A 24,265-nucleotide genomic window follows, 5' to 3' on the forward strand; every position below is an offset into this window, starting at 1 on the left:
GTTCATAAAATGGGAAAGACCCAGATGTCAAATGGGTTTTGTTTAATCACATTTTATTACCTAACAGCTGCTCTGGTGTAAAACAGGATTAACAGGATTAGGTTTTTGTTGGAAAGATAGTGATGCACTAGCGATGAAAGTTCTGTCACATAAATGCAAAACAAAACAAAACAGCAACTTCTTCTTATGACAATGAAGTTAAAAACAATGGAACTGCCATAAAAGGTTTACCTCCTCTACCTGTTAATGTTTTTAATCTGACAAGATGCCGGTAGATGTCGTAAATAATTTGATGACAAATGCTGAACCATACAGCTGCTTCTAGTAGAGTACTTTATCGCACTTGTCAGTTTAATTTTACAGTGATTTCATTTAGTATTCCCTCTTGAAATTCCTTTCTGGTTATGCTACTGGTGGGATGATTATGCTTTGTGGTTGCTTGACTCCTGTACGACTTGCAAATCTCCTTCTGGGCATATACTTTATAGTAACTTATCATCAACAGATAAAGCAAAAAAAACCTCCTTTATGACAAGGCACTTCCTTATGATTCCTCTCACTTGCTACAGTCACTACTTTGGTCAGCAGATTTAGGTTTTTAGAATAACTAGTTGGCAGTTAGTTATAAGATTTACTAAATAGCATGGGATGTGGAGAGTAGATATGAAGTAATTCAGAAAGACTCAAGTCCAAGAGGGTTTGTTTTATGAATAATCAAAGCTTGTATGCCCATGTTTAATTTATCATTCTGCTGTGGAGATGGGCTCTCCTTACAGGGTAGAAACATTTGTGAGGATAGAAGTTCTACTTTAGCAGAATGTTCTAATTTTGAAAATGTAAGATATGTTTTAGTTGTAGAAATGTAAGCACCAGATTATTCATTTTGTGTCTTTGGTAATAATTAGGGTTAGGTGTAAATCCAGGATCAGGCTTCCAAGAAACTGTGTGTGTGTGTGTTTTGCAATGAGAGACATGATTGTGTCATGCAGAACCTCAATTAGCTAGACATGGCATTAGCGGGTACTCATATGGGAAATTTAATCTGATATGTTTTATGATACGTTTTGCACCATCCCCCTTTTTTCCAGGTTAATTTATAATTGAGCATGACGGTGAGTGATTACAGTTTTCTTTGTGTGGGAGATATTCAAGTAGGAGCAAAGCTTTTGTGGAATCCTAATCAGGATGTTGAAGTTCTGGTTGAAAGGACATATGAGATTGTTGTGCACAGGTGTTCCAAACTAAAGCTATCACTATAGAAATATTGTGAACATGTTCAGTAATGCTGATTAGTACAAGAATAAGAAGATTTGTCACTGTATGGGTAAATGCTGAATGCCTGATAAGATACATACACATAATTTAAATAAATCTTGTATTTTACAAGCATTGGACTACATCTGAATAAATACATCAAAGATACTCTACAATCAATATCAGAATAAAAAACAAAAGTGCATACATTTGTATGTGTAAAAGTTAAATATAAAACATGTTTAAATTTGTATGCTTAATGCTGTGTTTAGTTCTATCCAGAACAAAATTAAGCTAAAGACTTTTAAATATGTACAAAATGCCACAAACCTCTGTCATGTACCTGTATGTATGTGAACTTATATGTACTGTGAATGTTACAACATTTATACAAGGTTTTATACAATTTATACATTTATACAATGTTTTGTAATTACAATGTGTCCAATTATGATATTCTCAGAACATTAGAGGATTATCACAATTTGTTTCTGAGCAGAATTTTCAGATATTCCTATATTTGTTCTGATGGTAAAATAAGAAATTGTTCAGTTTCTGTAGTAAGAGTTGTGAAAACCTTCTATTAATGTTTCCTTACAGTTTTATGCATTTAATATATTTAAAGCATTTTATGCATTATGTTTGTTTGAGTGCCTTCAGTTTTTGGCCCCCAATTCATCAGGTGGGAGAAATTACATGCAACCTTTCAGTAGTATTACTTCTTAAAGCTCTTAAGTACAAATATTGTTTCATTACATTGTCAATATAACAGATACATGGTTTCAGTTTTGCAAAGACAAGAAAGTTTGTCATTCACATTGTTGCGTTTTGGAAATTGTCCAATAAAATTATCTCTTGAACTCAACTTTTTTGGACATGGTGCCTTCATATATGACAGTTATAGCAATAGTATAAATAATAAGATAACAAAAAAGTAAATGTTTTGCATTTGTGATTTAAAAATCCTTGCATTAAAGCAATAAGATACAGAACACAGCAGGGAACACCTTAGGGAAACCAGCAGGGTATGTGTGTGTGTGTGTGTGTGTGTGTGTGTAAGAAAGTGGTTGAGGGATATTGTCTGAGTCAGAGAGAAACAGAGTATATGCTCACTTGCCAGAGTGAAGCGGATGTGTGAACGGTATACTCCTCAGATTTGCTGAGTTTCTTCCAGTTTGCTGTGTGGAGTTCTGGTACTGCACTAACTCACAGAGTACTGCAAGACAACACAGGGTAAGTAAGGTAGACATTTTTTTTCAGGGGTCTGTCTCTACTTTGCCTTTCTGTCATCCTATCAGAACTTTAGCAACAAAGTTGTCTCGGAAAAGAAGTTAATGGTTAACTCATTGTGGAGTCCACATTTGTTAATATGTTACGTTACATGTAATATGTTATTAATGATTATCCACACAATAAAATGTTATATCTTCTAACTTTTCTTGTTATAAGCAGATCAGCAAACATTGTACATAGATACACCACATATTTAGAAATTTTAAATAAAAATACTTTAGTAGTAACTGTATGTCTTGCTGTCTTTTGTTTTGAATATTGCAAAAACTTTAACCAGACATTTCTGTATATTTGTGTGTGGCTGTGTGTTTATCTAGAGATAAGAGTGATGGACAAGCCATGCTTCAAACCTGTGCTACTGGGTATTACATTGTTAGCAATTGCATGCATGACTGTCATTGCTCTGGTCCTCACTGTTGCTAAACATCAGACAGTGGATTTGCCATACTCAACACAGGTGCTTTTCATACACAAGCCTCATTCCACTCCATTTGATCTGTGCTTGCTAATTATAGATGCCATGAGGTGAAAGTATTTCTTTTTGATAATGAGCAACAACCATGTAATCCAAACATCAAATTCACATAATGATTATGTAGCAATCTTTTATATCAACACATTTGTAAAAGTTGGACTACAGTTACTTCAGCAAGGGATCACAGCAAGGGATAATCAGTTTTAACCCAAAAAGGTCTATGGGTAAAAAAAAAAAAAAAAAAAAAAAAATCATGTTTCATAAAAGTAGCCTACAAGTTTAAAAGATATGGATCAGGTGTGATCATATGGGTGAATTACCCAAGCGTAATTGGCTGATTTTGCCAAATAGTGTAACCTAGTATAAAATTCAGTTTAAACTGGAAGTGTCCATTACAAGTCACCAACAACAATAAGTCTCCAACAACAATACATGATGAGCAATCAGAAGGTTACCAGTTCAAGCCCCACCACTGCCAGGTTGCCACTGTTGGGCCTCTGAGCAAGGCTCTTAACCCTCAGTTGCTCAAGTTGTGTTCAATCAGAATAGTAAGTTGCTTTGGATAAAAGTGTCAGCTAAATAATGTAAATGATACTTAAGTATTCTTACTACAAAACCATAATTAGGATCTTGACTAGTTGCACAGAAGAGTCTGAGGGCATGCTGAGCATTAGCTGTTTCTCATACATCAGCATTGTCAAAGCAAGTCCAGAAAGGAATGATCATTCGTTTCCTAGCATTTGAGAAAACGTGGATATATTGTTTTTGTTTGATTTCCTCAGTATGGGATTGTGTTTGATGCGGGTTCCACACACACTTCCCTCTTCCTGTATCAGTGGCCAGGGAACAAGGAAAACAACACTGGAATTGTTTCTCAGAAACTGACTTGTGATGTGAAAGGTAAGCTCTTTTTGGCTGGCAGTAAGATGAGTTTGGCATTAAAATCATTGTAAGTTATTTGTAACCTTTACTGATGAATGCAGAAATTATATTAGGGTTGAAAATGGCTCTCTGGTTTAGGTGATGGCATATCCAGTTATGTCACAAACCCTCCTGATGCAGGACAAAGCCTAAAAGAATGCATAGATGTTGCCATGACAGCAATACCACCCAGCCAGCTAAGCACAACACCTGTGTATCTGGGAGCCACAGCTGGCATGCGTCTTCTCATGTGAGTGGCCTCTTATTCTGCCTGGTCCATTACTTGGATATACAAGGACTATTTGGCCATGTATGATCAGGGCATTCTAGATATAGGCTAAACCAGTATGTGCACTACAGTAGCAGATTGTAACAGACACATTGTGTTAAGTCATCTGCACAGAAGTACCACTGTGTTTTTTTCATAAGGAAAAGGTGTCCTCTTATTTTTGGAATTCAGAGTGGCTTAAAATTCATTACACGTTCTGGTCCAAGATAAAATGCATTAGTGAATATGATTATATAGATTGAAATGTGAAAAACAGCAAAGAATAAGCGAAGAGGATAAAGACTTTTTTTGATAGAAATGTATCCTTGAAATTGTTGATGTAGCTGCAGTCACAACTATGTATGAATCTGGTATATGGCAATATGATTATATTCAATTCAATTCAGTTTTAATTAAATAGTTATTTATTTTACAATAGACAATATTTAATAATTTAATCTTGAATTACATGCTTTCAAAATTCTACAAATTTTATTACTAAAGTTCCCCTGCTGGGACATCTTTACAGGTAAATATTTATTTGTTTATTTTCACCACTGTTATTAAATTATAAAATAATAAAGTATAAACTAGATATAAAATATAATATAAATTAAACTAATATAAATTAAACTATATATAAAAGAAATAATAATATTAATATCATTTTATTTTTTATAAAAATAATATAAAATAAAAGCAAAAGTAAAAAAACAAAAAACAAACTAGAAGTAATTAGTGTTTTAATTACTTTGTTGCACAGGTTAGAAAACCAAACTCAGGCAGAAAGGATACTGGCTGAGGTGACCAAAGCTATCCAGAGTTATCCCTTTGATTTTCGTGGGGCCAGAATTCTCACTGGCATGGAGGAGGGGGCCTATGGATGGATCACCATCAACTATCTTTTGGAGGGCTTCATTAAGGTGCAGTAGGCCTGCATTTATGACAAGTACAACATTTTTGCTGACTGGATGGATTAATGATTCCTTATCATCATGATAATTGCAAACCAAAATGGAAATACTCCAATTTTGAAATTTGAAATCCTCTGTATGGTATGTTCACCACAATAGGGTCAGACCTATTCTTTTGTCTAATAATTTCAGATTTTTGTTTCCCCAAACAGTATGCATTTGATGGTAGATGGGTTCATCCAAAGTCAGGGAAGATTCAAGGAGCTCTGGACTTGGGTGGTGCATCTGCACAAATTTCCTTTACACCCAAGGATCCAGTTAAAGACCCAGGGTCTGCATTTGACCTCCAGCTCTATGGCTACAGGTACCAGCTGTACACATATAGTTACCTGTGCTACGGCAAAGACCAAGCCTTGAAGATGCTCCAGGCGTACCTGCACATGGTTAGTGCTCGAGATTTCAGAGGTTAGAAAGTAAGGGTGACAAAGATGGTAGAAGTGCTGCATAAAGAAAATTGGTAGTTACCTGTCACTGTCATTCTGTAATGACATGTTTCTGTCTTTATGCACGTTTCTGCCATCACACATTTGTTTCATACAGTGAATGATGGAGGCTGATTTTTATAGACAGTAAAATCTGTCCTGGTGTCACATTTGATATTCTGAAATCATTTATTCCATTTATTAGACAATGCTGCTGTTACTTGGTGCTTATATTGGTCTTATATTGCTATAGTTTTATGATATTCATATTACACTATTTTTGGAAGGTTCATTAATGGATTGTCCTGGCATGCTTGCAAAATCATTTTTCCAAAACATTTACTCTTTTACTGGTTTCAGGCTGCTAGACCTTCTTCTGTTGTCCAACATCCCTGCTATCACAGGAATTACAGTTTGACGCTAAAACTGGGTGAACTTTACAATTCTCCTTGTGTGGTCAAGCCATTGCCCTTTGACCCTGCATTAAAGGTTACTTTCCTAGGGACTGGTGATTCTCAGCTCTGCCTGTCATTGATGAAGAGCATCATAAACCTGACTGACTGCTCATTTTACCCAGACTGTGGCTTTAATGGAGTCTATCAGCCTCCAGTCAATGGAGAATTCTTTGTGAGTGTTTTCCCAAAATTAAAAAAGATGGCTTATGCAGAAAATATGCTTCTGTCTTACATTATTCAAATAATAAATTAAAATGCTACTTTAGCAGACTTGATATTCTACTTAAATGTCTACTTTTGGAGGAGTTATACCACTTAGGAATTAGTAGGATGCAAATGGACTAACAAGTAAATTGCTAAATGCTGTGTGTCTGCTAAATGCTGTAAATGTAGATATGGACAAAATGCATTTCTGGTATATTACCAGGCTTTGCCACTTTTTTTCTCACAGCATTGGTGTCTTTTGCTCTCAGGCCTTTTCTGCTTACTTCTACACCTTTAATTTCCTTGGTCTTGCTCCAAGGACTCCACTGCCTCGAGTCCTTGCCACAATTGAGTCCTACTGCAACAAAACCTGGGACACAGTGAGTCATCGTGTCCTGCCTCACACTTTCTGCCCACCATTAACTCTTTAGAATTACACACTTTCTAACATAGTTGTTATGTGTCATAAGTGAGTGCTATCATTCAGCTTCCACTGACAGCCACTTATTATTTGTGCTACCTTAAGCTACCTGACTACTTACTGTTTTATTTGTTTTCAGCTTGTGTTAGAATATCCAAAAGTGAAGGAAACATATCTTCGGGATTACTGTGGTTCAGCACATTATATCATGACTATTCTCCTCAAAGGATTTAAGTTCAATGATAGCTGGGATCAAATCTACTTTTATAAACAGGTGAGGGGCATACAATTTCTAAGCAAAAGCATAGCCAAATGGCATGCTCACCAACATAAATGGACTTTAACAGTATATGTGTAATAAGTGTTTTAGTGCTGATAGAGTTTGTAGGTTTTTATTATTTTAATGCCATGCACAAAATGCTACTATATCTAAAGATATGCAATTTACTGTGAAAGTTACAGAGACAAAACCTTATGTTTTATTATTATTTTTAGACATATATATACTTACACAACACAATTAAATAAAAACTTGAAGGTGGGTGCAATTGAACCTACACAGTTATCCTCACTATAAAGTATTAACCATAAGCATTCACCATTATAAAAAAGTATACATCTAAACAGTTTTCAAAGGATAGATGAAAAAGCAAACTATAGACTGAGTACAATATAAAAAGTTAATTTGTTCAGTAGCAAATTACTTAAAATCTTTGAAAAATGTATTTATTCCGTAAAAAAATAATTTCCCAAAAATTATTCTGTCAATACATTAAAAGAAATATAGAGAAATTCTCATTCTAGCATTTGCCTCCTTGATCAATGAAGTAAATTTGATTTTTTCAGTACTGGTAATTTTTACATTACAGGCGGAAGACAATGACATTGGTTGGACCCTGGGCTATATGCTTAACCTGACCAATCTAATTTCCTCTGACCGCCCTCTAGTGATTACAGGAGTACAACACAGCCAATGGGCAGCAGAGGTTTTCTTCATTGTATTTGTACTCTTTCTCAGCATATTAATTCTAATCGTCCTCTGTGCTTGGGGCCCAAAGCATTGAGAGAGACTCACTGTGTGTAATTATACACATTAATTTATATTGTGTGTATCCCACTAGAGGTGGCATCAATTCCATTTGTTCAGATAATTTCAGTTCAGCCAGTTTAAAATGTAAGATAAAGTTCAACATATAATTCATAAATGTGTTTTTGTACACACAAGTTTCATAAAATATGTGGAAAAATGTGTATATTTTTGTTTATATAAGGCAGGTGTGTTTTCAACAGCAACCTGACTTCTTCTGTGGTTGCTTTTGCTGTAATATTGTTTGTTCTTCCTCTTTCCTTACTCTTTGTTTCACCAATAGCCTAGAAGTAATGAGTCATCCCACACACACACACACACACACACACACACACACACACACACACACACACACACACACACACACACACACACACACACACACACACAAACTGAGCAATTTAAAGGGAAAAAAAGGTGAAAATAGTGTTTGTATGGGCCTTTTGACTTACCAAGCCAGAGCCTTCATAGATTCTGACACGTTCTCACCAGTTGCAGCACTGCACTCCATAAAATTAATCTTATATTCCTATATTGGGTTAAGAAGCCCAAAAGCACTACATTATATACTTAATATGTTAGTCAATCAACATTTTATGTAGACCAGAGAAATTAAATGGCAATGCTTTTTAAATTGGGTTGAAAATCAGTCAAGTTTCCATGCTGTCAGAAGCCAAGGTCAGTATTAATGTTGTTGTACCCTTGACAGATCCTCCCCTTCCCTGAGCTGCACTTTGCGGTCAGCGCAGTCCTTCTTGTTGCCAAGTAACATAATGATTACATCAGCAGGGGCCCTTTCCTGTGCAGGATTATATATGATTAATAGAGCTGGGAATAGGGAATAACATGAAGATAAATATTACTTTGAATTAAATGTATTGAATGATACTAATGACAGCAATAGGTGTTTTAAAGGTGAGTTTCAACGACAATGTCAATAGTCTCCATGTCATCATAATAACATTAGTGGTTAAACTAACCTGAATCTGGGAGATCCAGTCACGAACAGCAATGAAACTCTGGGAGCATGTGATGTCATACATCAGCAAAAGGCCCTGGGCCTTGTGAAACAACTGTGTTGTAATGCTGTGATACCTATTTTTGACATTTCCAGAAATTAACATTTCTACATGTCATAACTATCATAACAATTTTAAGTATTTTGTATAACTGCGGTATTGTTTGTCAGTTTTTTTTGTTACCTCTCCTGACCTGCAGTGTCCCATACACTCATCTTAATTGTTCTGTTACCCAGTGTAATGGTCTGGACAAAGGTGTCAACACCTAAATATATATACATAAATATAAACTCTCCCAATATTAGAAAACAATATAATATGAATGAATGAATTTACACTTATACAGCACCTTTCTCAAGACCCAAGGATGTTTTACAATCAACATACAGCTTTAAACTGATTTTTAAACTGAATCCTTAGACTCACCAACGGTAGAATAGAACTCTGGGCTAAAGTGTCCACTTTGAAAGCGTTTTATGAAGGATGTCTTCCCCACGTTGCAGTTCCCAACTATCACCACATTATACACAGCAACTCCAAAATCTGGGACTACACAATAAAGATTTAGTTTGCTATGGGTTTGAATTGCTTTTCTCTAAATTTCAGCTGAAATCATTCCCCACAGCACCCACACCCCACAGTTTGTTCCCTCCCAGTTAGTCCATTTCAACTCTTACCTTGTTTATTCCATTCCTCAAAATCTATCTTCACTCTTTTCCCACTGCTTCCATCATAGAGTGCAAACTTTCTGATGTCATCCAAGGAAACCAGGCCATCTTCTGTAGATACATCTACCTCTTTCACAAAAGGTTTTATACCTTGTTCATTACTTGGGCTGTAAAGGAGGAACAAGGCAAAGAGTTTATTGAATGAGTAAATTATTGAATGACTAAATTTTAAACAAATTGAGCAAAATAAGTTCATTTAAAAAGAAATTGATAATGGCAAAACCCTTATGAATAAACAGCCGAGAAGTTCCTCTTGCAAGCTGTTCATTGTATGCAATGCATGTTTTGCTTTAGCACATGATTAAGCTGATTGGGAAACAAATATTGTACATGAGACTGGCAGTGTATGAAATTATAGACAGGAGTCAAGACAAAATAAAGAATTAAATAATGTGATTCCCTACAAAACAAATAAGAGAATTTTCATGTATACCTTGTTTCCATTCTACTGGGGTCAGAGACTGCATGAGAGTTGGGTAAACTCCCTGGTTCTGAGATTAAACATGGCTTACAAACCTGTGCAATGTAGAGAATATTTAATGCCAGTTAAACACAAAATGTGCAGAGGTCTAATAAATAATTAGGCTGAAATGTAGAAATTAAAATGGGGGGAGGAGATACATACTGTTAAATCATCAGTGGGCACAAGGACATCTTTTGCAGATTCCTTCGTGTCTTCTGAGATTTTTGGGGTGACAATGTCCTGTTCAGTCTCTCTCTTCTTATCCCCAGTTTCTTCTATATGCTTGTTTCTAGAAGTTTTGCGTGTTGATCCCATTTTTCTCTTTCTTCCAGGGGAGGCAGGTTCAGTGTAAGCTTGAGAGAGAATTTTGAGAGACGCTGGTATCTGAAGAGTGCTCTGACTCTGCTCAGCCACTGGATCAGAGTTTCCAAATATGTTTTGTTGATTATCATATGTTTCCAATAGAGAATTTAATGAGCTACCCTTTTTTAGTTCATACTCTATCTCACTGAGAAGGGAGCCTTCTAATTGATTAGGTTTTTCACAAAGTTGTGGATGATTATCTTGTTCTGTTGCATCAACCTCACTACATCCACAAGCTGCGTCATGAAGTCCTGACACTGTATTGACTATACCATAATTTATTGCTGATTTTGCCTCTTCTCTGGCAATGTCTTCATCATCTTTTGGATTTATATCTTTCATTCTTTCCATTATTGGCTTCTTGTTCTCTACTCCCGGGAGATTCTTGCGAGTTGAACCCATCTTTCTTTTCTTCTTATCTATTTTTTCAATTACCTGATTTGAGGGATTTGAGTGGTGATCTCTGGATTGAGAAGATGATTCAGATGAAGATGTAGGAATAAAGACACTTGTTATAACCTGTAAATTATCTTTCCCAGTCACTGGTGTGCATTGATCTATTTTTTGTTGCTTAATGTTTTCCTCTTCTTTTATCCCTTGAATAGTGCATGTCTGGTCACTTTCAGGAAGTTGCCCTCGAAGACTCCTTCGTGTTGACCCCATCTTCCTCCTTTTCTCAGAGTTACTTTTCTCTGAAATCACTTTATCCTGAGTGCTGATTGAAAACTTTATGTGAATCTCTGGGTATATGCTATCAAGTGGCTCTGTTCCTAATTCTCTGCTGGTTGTGTGCTCTAAATGGTCTTCCACCAAGTTATCATCCCAATGCAACTGTCTTACTTGATCATTGTGCTCAATTGTTGTGCATGAAGGAGAACCATCAACTTGTTTGGAGCTTCCATTTTCAGTAGACTCTGAATCACAATCTTCAACTGTCATGGAAGCTTCCTGGGGAGAAGCATGATCTGTAAAATCATTCTGAATATCTCTGATGACTGGTGCCATTTTCTGCTCATTTGAAGATGTGAACTCATAATCCTGCTCATCATCTATCACTGACTCTCCATGCTTTGTACTTTCCAATGGTGCTTTTGCTTGGCTGACACCATCAAAGACAACTGGCTCACTTTGATGAACAACATCTAGCAAGTGAACAGGTGGTGTATCGATCTTTCCACACTCTCCTGTTACATCTTTTAATTCCCCTTCTTCTCGCTCAGTTGTCAAAGATTGGTCAAGTGACACCTTTCTCTCAACACTGTGTGGTTCTGTGAATAAGTGGTGAGTAGGCTCTAGATTTGTGATTTCTTCAGAACATCTCTCTTCCCTGTCATGTTCTGTTCCTTCTGTATCTTCCACCTTTTGCCACTGCCTTTCTTTTCTTTCTCTACCTTGCTGGTGTTCACCTTGAAGCCTCCGAGTTGATCCAAACCTCTTCTTTTTCTTTGTTTGGATTTTTGCACATAGTTCTGTGTTTCTTACTTCAGTATTCTCTTTTCTATTCCTGTCATCTTCCGTGGAGTCTGAATTTTCTAGCACTGTTGATGGTGGTGTTTTAGTAGATACATTTTGTTCATTAGTTTGAGAGAATAATTCAGAATGCATATATTGCTTTGAACATACCAGGCTAAAGTCCTCTCTGGTGGAATATTCTGTGGACCCAGCTTTTATTTCTTCTTTTACCTCATTTTTGTCATCTTTACTGAATTCATTTGTTGTGCTTGATAAGTCATATATATCTGCAAGAGGCATATTTTTCTCTTCTTGACAAACGTCACCATCTTCATCTTCCACGCCTCTTTTTCCTTCAAAAGTCCGAAGCGAGCCCATTTTTCTTCTGTGACCAGCTGCATTGATCTGTATATTTGCGTACTCTTGAAAAGGAGTGCTGGGCCCATGGCCAAGGAATTCTTTTGGTTCAGTAAGTTGATCATCATCTGCTACTTCTGCTTGCTCAACAGATGTCAAGATGTGATCAGTATCTGTTGTATCAGTAAAAAGTTCAGCACATTTTGATGCTTTCAACTCTCCTAATTTTGGGTCAGGAGGAGAATGGAGAGGATCTTCTAAAGATATGTGTTCATCATTCTTCTGTTTCTCCACTGCAGGTTCCTTCTTTTTCATTGCAGTTTCTACCATTTCTCCAGATATGTTTTGCATTTTGAGGACCTCAGTTTCATTACACATAGTGCTTTTTAAATCCTGTATGTGAATAACTGGACATGTATTTTCAGGTGGCTCCGTTTCTAATTCTCTGCTTGTTGTCTGCACTAAATGGTCTTCATCCGAGTTATCATCCCATGGCAACTGTGTTACTTGATCAGACAAAACTTCAAGAGTTATTTCTTTATTCACTGGCATGATTACACTGTCCTGTATTTCATAGATGTGCTCTATTGTTGCACATATAGGAGAACCATCGACTTGTTTGGAGCTTCCATTTTCAGTAGACTCTGAATCACAATCTTCAACTGTCATGGAAGCTTCCTGGGGAGAAGCATGATCTGTAAAATCATTCTGAATATCTCTGATGACTGGTGCCATTTTCTGCTCATTTGAAGATGTGAACTCATAATCCTGCTCATCGTCTATCACTGACTCTCCATGCTTTGTACTTTCCAATGGTGCTTTTGCTTGGCTGGCACCATCAAAGACAACTGGCTCACTTTGATGAACAACATCTAGCAAGTGAACAGGTGGTGTATCGATCTTTCCACACTCTCCTGTTACATCTTTTAATTCCCCTTCTTCTCGCTCAGTTGTCAAAGATTGGTCAAGTGACACCTTTCTCTCAACACTGTGTGGTTCTGTGAATAAGTGGTGAGTAGGCTCTAGATTTGTGATTTCTTCAGAACATCTCTCTTCCCTGTCATGTTCTGTTCCTTCTGTATCTTCCACCTTTTGCCACTGCCTTTCTTTTCTTTCTCTACCTTGCTGGTGTTCACCTTGAAGCCTCCGAGTTGATCCAAACCTCTTCTTTTTCTTTGTTTGGATTTTTGCACATAGTTCTGTGTTTCTTACTTCAGTATTCTCTTTTCTATTCCTGTCATCTTCCGTGGAGTCTGAATTTTCTAGCACTGTTGATGGTGGTGTTTTAGTAGATACATTTTGTTCATTAGTTTGAGAGAATAATTCAGAATGCATATATTGCTTTGAACATACCAGGCTAAAGTCCTCTCTGGTGGAATATTCTGTGGACCCAGCTTTTATTTCTTCTTTTACCTCATTTTTGTCATCTTTACGGAATTCATTTGTTGTGCTTGATAAGTCATATATATCTGCAAGAGGCATATTTTTCTCTTCTTGACAAACGTCACCATCTTCATCTTCCACGCCTCTTTTTCCTTCAAAAGTCCGAAGCGAGCCCATTTTTCTTCTGTGACCAGCTGCATTGATCTGTATATTTGCGTACTCTTGAAAAGGAGTGCTGGGCACATGGCCAAGGAATTCTTTTAGTTCAGTAAGTTGATCATCATCTGCTACTTCTGCTTGCTCAACAGATGTCAAGATGTGATCAGTATCTGTTGTATCAGTAAAAAGTTCAGCACATTTTGATGCTTTCAACTCTCCTAATTTTGGGTCAGGAGGAGAATGGAGAGGATCTTCTAAAGATATGTGTTCATCATTCTTCTGTTTCTCCACTGCAGGTTCCTTCTTTTTCATTGCAGTTTCTACCATTTCTCCAGATATGTTTTGCATTTTGAGGACCTCAGTTTCATTACACATAGTGCTTTTTAAATCCTGTATGTGAATAACTGGACATGTATTTTCAGGTGGCTCCGTTTCTAATTCTCTGCTTGTTGTCTGCACTAAATGGTGTTCATCCGAGTTATCATCCCATGGCAACTGTGTTACTTGATCAGACAAAACTTCAAGAGTTATTTCTTTATTCACTGGCATGATTACACTGTCCTGTATTTCATAGATGTGCTCTATTGTTGCACATATAGGAGAACCATCGACTTGTTTGGAGCTTCCATTTTCAGTAGACTCTGAATCACAATCTTCAACTGTCATGGAAGCTTCCTGGGGAGAAGCATGATCTGTAAAATCATTCTGAATATCTCTGATGACTGGTGCCATTTTCTGCTCATTTGAAGATGTGAACTCATAATCCTGTTCATCGTCTATCACTGACTCTCCATGCTTTGTACTTTCCAATGGTGCTTTTGCTTGGCTGGCACCATCAAAGACAACTGGCTCACTTTGATGAACAACATCTAGCAAGTGAACAGGTGGTGTATCGATCTTTCCACACTCTCCTGTTACATCTTTTAATTCCCCTTCTTCTCGCTCAGTTGTCAAAGATTGGTCAAGTGACACCTTTCTCTCAACACTGTGTGGTTCTGTGAATAAGTGGTGAGTAGGCTCTAGATTTGTGATTTCTTCAGAACATCTCTCTTCCCTGTCATGTTCTGTTCCTTCTGTATCTTCCACCTTTTGCCACTGCCTTTCTTTTCTTTCTCTACCTTGCTGGTGTTCACCTTGAAGCCTCCGAGTTGATCCAAACCTCTTCTTTTTCTTTGTTTGGATTTTTGCACATAGTTCTGTGTTTCTTACTTCAGTATTCTCTTTTCTATTCCTGTCATCTTCCGTGGAGTCTGAATTTTCTAGCACTGTTGATGGTGGTGTTTTAGTAGATACATTTTGTTCATTAGTTTGAGAGAATAATTCAGAATGCATATATTGCTTTGAACATACCAGGCTAAAGTCCTCTCTGGTGGAATATTCTGTGGACCCAGCTTTTATTTCTTCTTTTACCTCATTTTTGTCATCTTTACTGAATTCATTTGTTGTGCTTGATAAGTCATATATATCTGCAAGAGGCATATTTTTCTCTTCTTGACAAACGTCGCCATCTTCATCTTCCACGCCTCTTTTTCCTTCAAAAGTCCGAAGCGAGCCCATTTTTCTTCTGTGACCAGCTGCATTGATCTGTATATTTGCGTACTCTTGAAAAGGAGTGCTGGGCCCATGGCCAAGGAATTCTTTTGGTTCAGTAAGTTGATCATCATCTGCTACTTCTGCTTGCTCAACAGATGTCAAGATGTGATCAGTATCTGTTGTATCAGTAAAAAGTTCAGCACATTTTGATGCTTTCAACTCTCCTAATTTTGGGTCAGGAGGAGAATGGAGAGGATCTTCTAAAGATATGTGTTCATCATTCTTCTGTTTCTCCACTGCAGGTTCCTTCTTTTTCATTGCAGTTTCTACCATTTCTCCAGATATGTTTTGCATTTTGAGGACCTCAGTTTCATTACACATAGTGCTTTTTAAATCCTGTATGTGAATAACTGGACATGTATTTTCAGGTGGCTCCGTTTCTAATTCTCTGCTTGTTGTCTGCACTAAATGGTCTTCATCCGAGTTATCATCCCATGGCAACTGTGTTACTTGATCAGACAAAACTTCAAGAGTTATTTCTTTATTCACTGGCATGATTACACTGTCCTGTATTTCATAGATGTGCTCTATTGTTGCACATATAGGAGAACCATCGACTTGTTTGGAGCTTCCATTTTCAGTAGACTCTGAATCACAATCTTCAACTGTCATGGAAGCTTCCTGGGGAGAAGCATGATCTGTAAAATCATTCTGAATATCTCTGATGACTGGTGCCATTTTCTGCTCATTTGAAGATGTGAACTCATAATCCTGCTCATCGTCTATCACTGACTCTCCATGCTTTGTACTTTCCAATGGTGCTTTTGCTTGGCTGGCACCATCAAAGACAACTGGCTCACTTTGATGAACAACATCTAGCAAGTGAACAGGTGGTGTATCGATCTTTCCACACTCTCCTGTTACATCTTTTAATTCCCCTTCTTCTCGCTCAGTTGTCAAAGATTGGTCAAGTGACACCTTTCTCTCAACACTGTGTGGTTCTGTGAATAAGTGGTGAGTAGGCTCTAGATTTGTGATTTCTTCAGAACATCTCTCTTCCCTGTCATGTTCTGTTCCTTCTGTATCTTCCACCTTTTGCCACTGCCTTTCTTTTCTTTCTCTACCTTGCTGGTGTTCACCTTGAAGCCTCCGAGTTGATCCAAACCTCTTCTTTTTCTTTGTTTGGATTTTTGCACATAGTTCTGTGTTTCTTACTTCAGTATTCTCTTTTCTATTCCTGTCATCTTCCGTGGAGTCTGAATTTTCTAGCACTGTTGATGGTGGTGTTTTAGTAGATACATTTTGTTCATTAGTTTGAGAGAATAATTCAGAATGCATATATTGCTTTGAACATACCAGGCTAAAGTCCTCTCTGGTGGAATATTCTGTGGACCCAGCTTTTATTTCTTCTTTTACCTCATTTTTGTCATCTTTACGGAATTCATTTGTTGTGCTTGATAAGTCATATATATCTGCAAGAGGCATATTTTTCTCTTCTTGACAAACGTCACCATCTTCATCTTCCACGCCTCTTTTTCCTTCAAAAGTCCGAAGCGAGCCCATTTTTCTTCTGTGACCAGCTGCATTGATCTGTATATTTGCGTACTCTTGAAAAGGAGTGCTGGGCCCATGGCCAAGGAATTCTTTTGGTTCAGTAAGTTGATCATCATCTGCTACTTCTGCTTGCTCAACAGATGTCAAGATGTGATCAGTATCTGTTGTATCAGTAAAAAGTTCAGCACATTTTGATGCTTTCAACTCTCCTAATTTTGGGTCAGGAGGAGAATGGAGAGGATCTTCTAAAGATATGTGTTCATCATTCTTCTGTTTCTCCACTGCAGGTTCCTTCTTTTTCATTGCAGTTTCTACCATTTCTCCAGATATGTTTTGCATTTTGAGGACCTCAGTTTCATTACACATAGTGCTTTTTAAATCCTGTATGTGAATAACTGGACATGTATTTTCAGGTGGCTCCGTTTCTAATTCTCTGCTTGTTGTCTGCACTAAATGGTTTTCATCCGAGTTATCATCCCATGGCAACTGTGTTACTTGATCAGACAAAACTTCAAGAGTTATTTCTTTATTCACTGGCATGATTACACTGTCCTGTATTTCATAGATGTGCTCTATTGTTGCACATATAGGAGAACCATCGACTTGTTTGGAGCTTCCATTTTCAGTAGACTCTGAATCACAATCTTCAACTGTCATGGAAGCTTCCTGGGGAGAAGCATGATCTGTAAAATCATTCTGAATATCTCTGATGACTGGTGCCATTTTCTGCTCATTTGAAGATGTGAACTCATAATCCTGCTCATCGTCTATCACTGACTCTCCATGCTTTGTACTTTCCAATGGTGCTTTTGCTTGGCTGGCACCATCAAAGACAACTGGCTCACTTTGATGAACAACATCTAGCAAGTGAACAGGTGGTGTATCGATCTTTCCACACTCTCCTGTTACATCTTTTAATTCCCCTTCTTCTCGCTCAGTTGTCAAAGATTGGTCAAGTGATACCTTTCTCTCAACACTGTGTGGTTCTGTGAATAAGTGGTGAGTAGGCTCTAGATTTGTGATTTCTTCAGAACATCTCTCTTCCCTGTCATGTTCTGTTCCTTCTGTATCTTCCACCTTTTGCCACTGCCTTTCTTTTCTTTCTCTACCTTGCTGGTGTTCACCTTGAAGCCTCCGAGTTGATCCAAACCTCTTCTTTTTCTTTGTTTGGATTTTTGCACATAGTTCTGTGTTTCTTACTTCAGTATTCTCTTTTCTATTCCTGTCATTTTCCGTGGAGTCTGAATTTTCTAGCACTGTTGATGGTGGTGTTTTAGTAGATACATTTTGTTCATTAGTTTGAGAGAATAATTCAGAATGCATATATTGCTTTGAACATACCAGGGTAAAGTCCTCTCTGGTGGAATATTCTGTGGACCCAGCTTTTATTTCTTCTTTTACCTCATTTTTGTCATCTTTACTGAATTCATTGGTTGTTCTTGATAAGTCATATATATCTGCAAGAGGCATATTTTTCTCTTCTTGACAAACGTCACCATCTTCATCTTCCACGCCTCTTTTTCCTTTTTCTTTATCATCCCATGGCAACTGTGTTACTTGATCAGACAAAACTTCAAGAGTAATTTCTTTATTCACTGGTGTGATTACACTGTCCTGTATTTCATAGATGTGCTCTATTGTTGCACATATAGGAGAATCATCGACTTGTTTGGGGCTTCCATTTTCAGTAGACTCACAATCTTCAACTGTCATGGAGGTTTTGTGGGGAGAAGAATGATCTGTTAAATCATTCTGAATATCTCTGATGACTGGTGCCATTTTCTGCTCATTTGAAGATGTGAGCTCATAATCCTGCTTATCGTCTATCATTGACTCTCTATGCTTTGTACTTTCCAGTGGTGCTTCTGTTTGGCTGACACCAACAAACACAACTGGCTCACTCTGATGAACAACATCTAACAAAATAACAGGTTGTGTATCGATCTTTCCACACTCTTTTGTTACATCTTTTAATTCCCCATTTGATCTATCTGTTAGAGACACATCTTTCTCTTCTTCATAAAGGTTCCTATCTTCATCTTGGCTGATTATTTCATTTGGTTCAACTTCTTTTATACCCATATGCCCAATTGATGTTGAGATATGATCTGCATCTTTTGTGACAGTTACAATCTCAGTCCATTCTGATGCTTTGAACTCTTCTAATTTTGAATTATGAGAAATATTAAGGAAATTATCTAGTAAAGATAAGGGTTCACCATCCTTCTCTTCGTCCACTAACTCATCTTTTTGTACTGTAATTTCCTCCAATTCTGATTTGTTTTGTGTTTTGTGGATCTGAAGTTCTTCCATATCTGGTAATATTGTGGATGCTGTATCTATCCCTCTATATGTCTTACTGTTCATTTCCATAGCCTTATTCTTTGTGTCAAGGAACTCATACTCTGGATTTGAGCTGACAATATCTTCTGTTTCCTCATCTTTACTCACAAACAATATGATTGAGGTTTTATTATCCTCTTGTTTAGCAGAATTTGTCATGAGTACATCTGTAACCTCAACACAGACCACTGACTTTTGTGGTATGTTGTCTTTTTCAGGCGCACCATAGTCATGACCTATTAGTCCTGCATCACTCTCAACTATCTTGTCTTTGACCATAGGACTAAGACTCTGAAATATTTTTGCTTCTTGTCTTTCATGCTCTCCATGTGACTCATATCTCATGCCTTCCTCAAAGCATGTGCCCTGTCTTTGTAGTTCATCTGCTAAAGATAGCTGAAAATCATCAGCTTGCTTTATTATCTGACCTGTGGTCTGTGCTCGTTTTTCATGGTTTACTCTGTCTTCACTCACACAATCCACACTCCCATACACTAAAAGCCGTCCGTGTTCTGTACTTATATCTGTCCTCTCCAGGATATCTACCTCTCCAGGATATCTCTTTGTTAATTGAAATGTCTCATCAACTGCCAATGTAGTATCCCCACTATCCTCCTCTTTTCCTCTAGATAATACACTATGATAAACATTCTCTGTTGACTGTATTTGCTCAAAAAGCTTGTGATTCTTATCGTTGGTAATGTAATTTCCTCCCATCTCATCTTTATCTATTATGATGTGGTTTGATTGAAATGGAACCTCAGCATAGAGCCTAGTACCTTGATCAAGTTTATTGTCAGGCAATCGATGAGAACCTGAACATAGATCAACACCATCTCCTTCCACTGATTGCATCTCTAACTCAGGTGGGAGTTCTTGTGAATCACTATATGGAACATCATGTGCCTTGTTGCTAGTTTCAAGTTCCTCATTCGTTATCTCATACAGTGTTTCAGCATGAATCAGCGTAGTTTCATCAACTACGTCTGACACCTTTTTTGTATGGCATATTTTAGAAATAAGTAACTGACTTGAAGAAGTGAAGGCCATGGTGTTACTCTCTACCTCCTTCTTCTCTGTCTTGGTCTCACAACATTCGTCATTATTTAGTTTATTTAGGTTTCTGCCCTCTGCATTTTCCCTTAAATTGCTATCGCCATTTAAACATCTGGCAAAAGAAAAATCATACTGTTCATCTTTGTGACATTTAAATTCCAAGTCTGGGGAGTCACAATGGAATCCTATCTCATATGAAATTTTGTCTAATGAAGCTCCTACTTGATGTTCCTGTTCTAATGGTAAAATAATGCTATCTGACTGTATAGGTTGTGTAGGGTATGAAGCTTCAACCACTTCATTTGATTCACTGTCTACTCTATCACTTACTACACATAAATTGTTACATTCTTTCTTTTCCTCCCAACAATCCGTACTTTTTAACTCATAAGCACTCTCCAAATCCTGAGTTAGCTTTGAAGTGTCACCTTTATGCTTTAAGCAACTACTAACCAAGTCTTCATCAACAGTTTCTACTGTAGTACTAATATTTTCCAAAGTTATTGTACCATGAGACTCTTTGGTTCCATCTATACTGGAATAAAATCCGTTTTCAGATGTACCTGAACATTGCTGCTGATGTTCATTTATCAAAGAGGTTGTAATTGTATCTGCTCCTCTGGCTTCAGTGCTATAGTCATGAGATATGAATGTACTCTTTGTTTCCTTATCTCCTTTGACTTCACACATAAAATCTAATTTGGATTGCTCAAGCATTGTGTTCAGGGCAGTGCATGACTGAGAGGGAATAACCTGCATATCCTGGGACACCTGAAAATTCTCAACATTTCTGCTATCTTCATTGAACACAATTCCATATTGGTTAGCCATTTCATAAAAATGTTTTTTTGGACAAAGTTCTTCACTCAAGTTTTTCTCCACCTCATTTCCTGTAAGATGTGTCTGAGCTGTGTCCACCTTCCTCTTTTGGTCTGTAATGTTGTGTAAAAACTTTACTTGATCACTAAACATCTCCATTTGATTGTACATTTGCAAAGAATCATTATGGGATAGTTTACTTTCAGCTGGTGTGACAATTCTGCAATCTAATGAATGACTTATTGATTCTTGATTTAATGCTGCCTTCATGGATTGGTCGTGGTCATAACAAGAGAGGCCCATAGTTTGGCTTTGAAAGGTTATTTCTAAATTATGACCCATGTTATTTTCTGCAGCCTCTTCTGTATGTGTAATGCTACCAAGCAGCAAATGCTCCCCTTGTAGGGTAGATCTCTCAGGTTTTAAAAATTGACTGGGTGAACAGTCTGACAGATCTGGCTGGCCATATTCTTCTTTGCTTCCCTCCTCTATGACTGACACTACTTCAGTCACTCCATGCTGTTCAGTATTCTCTTCACTTACTTCCAGTCTGCACCGTGGTTCTTTTTCATTTTGTTCTGCAGCTTTAAGCCCTCTGTTGTTTTTGCGTGTTGATCCTATTTTTCTCTTTTTACTTGCAACCTCAGTAGGTACCAGTAAATCTTTGCAGTCCTGTGACTGTGAGTAGGGAGAAGGCTCTAAAGAAGAATTCTGCTGATCAGTGCAAGCTGTTGCCGCCCCACCAGCCTGAAGAAGTAAAGAAGCTGGTAGGATTTCATTAAGTGTGTCAGTCTTATTTTTCTCACATTCATGATCTTCATTGCCAGAATGTGGCGGCCCATCATAATTTTCCTTCTCTTGAGTACCTATGTTACTTTTTCTGTTAAGACTTTGCCGGGTGGATGCAAGCTTCTGGCTCTTTTTTGACTTTCTGCCTGACATGTTTCTTCACACTGCCCTGCAGTGACAAACACAACACAATACTCAATATTTAACCTAACCTTTAGAAATCTTTACAAAAATATGACTCAAATAGAAACCAGAGAGTCCTAAAGGTTAAGGCATGGGAATGACTAATTCTTCTGTAACTTAGATGTTTCAACATTTACAACATACTAGTAGCATAATAACATATGCAACTATTAATAAAGCTTTAAGAAAAACATTTTTTTCCCCTGTGCTTTTGGCTGAAGTGCCTTGTGTAGCTGAAAGACTCTATAATACTTGCAACATTCTGCAGCCCCTACATCAGCAGTTCATAACATTTAGTTGTTGCCAGACTTGATAGACATAAACAGTGATATTATTAAGACAATGTCACAACTAAAACCACCTAAAGGCAAACCACAGAATGCTTATTTGTCACTTTTAAAATCAGTTTGTTACTCACATTTTGACATTTCCTGGATGATAAAATGAAATGTTGCACAAATTCCCTGCAATAACGTTTCTCTGATATCTACACTGTAATATCCTATTTAGAAGTAGCAATAATGTGCTTAAAACTCAGATATGGTACAAGCAGGCGTATACACACAAGTACACACATATCCCTTAATATGTTAATATGTTGTCATATTCTTTAAAGCATCAAAAGTGTGCTTACTATGTGAACCTACTGCATATAACTTCAAAACTTGATATACAAATTAATTGCTTTATAGATCAAATGCTTTATTTGCATCTATAGATAAAATTAACTGGTTTGATACAATTATTCTAGCTTTCCGGGCAAAATTATATACAAACTATAAAGGCAACAGCATTCATAAAATCTCAATACTTTTTTCCATCTATTTGGTAAATATTAGACAAATTAAATGACATAACACACAATGGTAAATGCAGCCTCTTTTAAATCTCTTAAAAGACACAAGATGGAAACCTACCCCAAAGCTCAGCTAAAGTTCTTTATTCAGGAAACTGTTCACTTCTGAATGTCCTAGAGTAATGCACAGACAGTAGTTCCTGATGCGTCTTATCGTCGCCTTTTGGGTGATACATCTGTACATCAGTTTTTGCCCAACCATGTCACTTCCTCCTTTGCTGTACCCGGGTTTTGACTTCCTGTGCTGCTGACACTCTGCACTTTAACTAAATTGTGACCTGCATGCACTTTCACAGATGCATGAGAAGTGCAGGCCTTATTTCCTGTGTTAACAACACAGATGATTAATATTCAAGAACTCACAGAACACACTTATAACATTATCATCTAGCTACCTCTGTACTAAGCACAAGCTTTACACTGCCCATCTCATGATACTATTCTTTAATTGCTCAAAGTTCTCTACCACAAAGACTTAATAACTCCTCTTCATAAGTCACAAAGAAAAAGATAAAAGGACCCCATTCAGCCAAGTTAACAGCTTAAAAAGCAAAAAAGACGACATATGCTAAAATTGTTGTGTACTGTTTATTCATATTTTTCTGTTATAGGTATAACCTACTCATCTTTATCTACTTCAATCATTTACTTAGTCAAACCCAGACAGCATAAATCTTAACTGCATTTTTATGGGTTTCTGTACAATAAAATATGGAGAAGCAAAGTTTTTAAAAAAGTAGTTGCAGTTAAAATAATGCTAAATTGGCAATGAAAGGGAAAAAAAACATGAAATTCAGCTAAAAGTTTATTTGAAGTAAAAATGAAAAACAGGTGTAAAAAATGCAAGGCCAGTTTTACAGCTAATTATGAAAAGGGGGTTATCACTGCAGGTAAGAGGTTAGTGTAGACCGAGAAATAATTAAACTATACTTAAACATTTCTAAAAGTCTGAATCTTAATGACACACACACACAAAAAACCATCATGCATGCAAGCTGTGTCTGCAGGATACAGAGAACAACCTTCTTCAAAGCTTGACTGTAGGCATACCTTACCTCTAGTCATTAGATCGGGAGTGACTACAGAGATATACAAATTTAAAAAGAAAAATAAATGTAAAAAAACTAAAACAAATTCTTACTGTACATATATACATTGTCATTGTTCTTACATCTTCATGAGAGGAACAACCTATGTGAGTACAACCTTACCTGCGTGATCTTGAGAAAGCTTGTGAAGGTTTATGATTTCTATCCCTAGACAAAAGACCCATCCCTTCTGCTTTCTCTAGAAAGAGATCTATAACCAAGTGTAACCCCCCCCCCCTCTGCAAGTGCTATTAACCAATTCTCATTTAATGAGTGACAATGGCATACAAGGGGTGAAAACAAAACCCCATCATATTCACCTGCTATGACCGCAGCTAAAGCTCCT

General features: G+C 37.1%; 3 protein-coding genes across 5 annotated transcripts; 1 reads left to right on the top strand and 2 right to left on the bottom strand.

The window, feature by feature from the left end:
• The first annotated feature begins 2,875 nt into the window (after window positions 1-2,875).
• On the top strand, window positions 2,876-7,766 carry entpd8 (ectonucleoside triphosphate diphosphohydrolase 8). The gene is made up of 9 exons (XM_027007797.2): window positions 2,876-3,004; window positions 3,805-3,922; window positions 4,043-4,193; window positions 4,975-5,134; window positions 5,338-5,568; window positions 5,968-6,234; window positions 6,536-6,646; window positions 6,827-6,961; window positions 7,557-7,766. Exons 1-9 carry the CDS (start codon window positions 2,876-2,878, stop codon window positions 7,749-7,751), a joined length of 1,497 nt encoding a protein of 498 aa, XP_026863598.2. The 3' UTR covers window positions 7,752-7,766.
• rab44 (RAB44, member RAS oncogene family) lies at window positions 7,003-17,246 on the bottom strand. 3 transcript variants are annotated; one of them, XM_027007851.2, is made up of 9 exons: window positions 10,147-17,246; window positions 9,955-10,037; window positions 9,471-9,628; window positions 9,220-9,342; window positions 8,977-9,058; window positions 8,755-8,869; window positions 8,475-8,573; window positions 8,227-8,303; window positions 7,003-8,058 (listed from the first exon to the last, which is right to left on the bottom strand). In XM_027007851.2, the coding sequence occupies exons 1-9, from the start codon at window positions 17,149-17,151 to the stop codon at window positions 7,971-7,973; spliced, it is 7,830 nt and encodes a 2,609-aa protein (XP_026863652.2). In that variant the 5' UTR covers window positions 17,152-17,246; the 3' UTR covers window positions 7,003-7,970. The 3 variants fall into 3 exon arrangements, 2 of the variants coding, with proteins under 2 accessions (XP_026863652.2, XP_035380700.1); XR_004775848.1 differs by lacking the exon at window positions 7,003-8,058 and having other exon boundaries at window positions 8,228-8,303; window positions 8,755-8,793; XM_035524807.1 differs by lacking the exons at window positions 7,003-8,058; window positions 8,227-8,303; window positions 8,475-8,573; ... (2 more) ...; window positions 9,220-9,342; window positions 9,471-9,628 and adding an exon at window positions 9,680-9,827.
• Window positions 17,160-22,995, bottom strand: LOC118241029. The gene is made up of 3 exons (XM_035524085.1): window positions 22,893-22,995; window positions 17,236-21,961; window positions 17,160-17,180 (listed from the first exon to the last, which is right to left on the bottom strand). The coding sequence occupies exons 2-3, from the start codon at window positions 21,943-21,945 to the stop codon at window positions 17,160-17,162; spliced, it is 4,731 nt and encodes a 1,576-aa protein (XP_035379978.1). The 5' UTR covers window positions 21,946-21,961; window positions 22,893-22,995.
• Window positions 22,996-24,265: the final 1,270 nt, after the last annotated feature.

This window comes from Electrophorus electricus, chromosome 3 (assembly GCF_013358815.1).
Source record: "Electrophorus electricus isolate fEleEle1 chromosome 3, fEleEle1.pri, whole genome shotgun sequence".
NCBI classification, from domain to species: Eukaryota; Metazoa; Chordata; class Actinopteri; order Gymnotiformes; family Gymnotidae; genus Electrophorus; species Electrophorus electricus.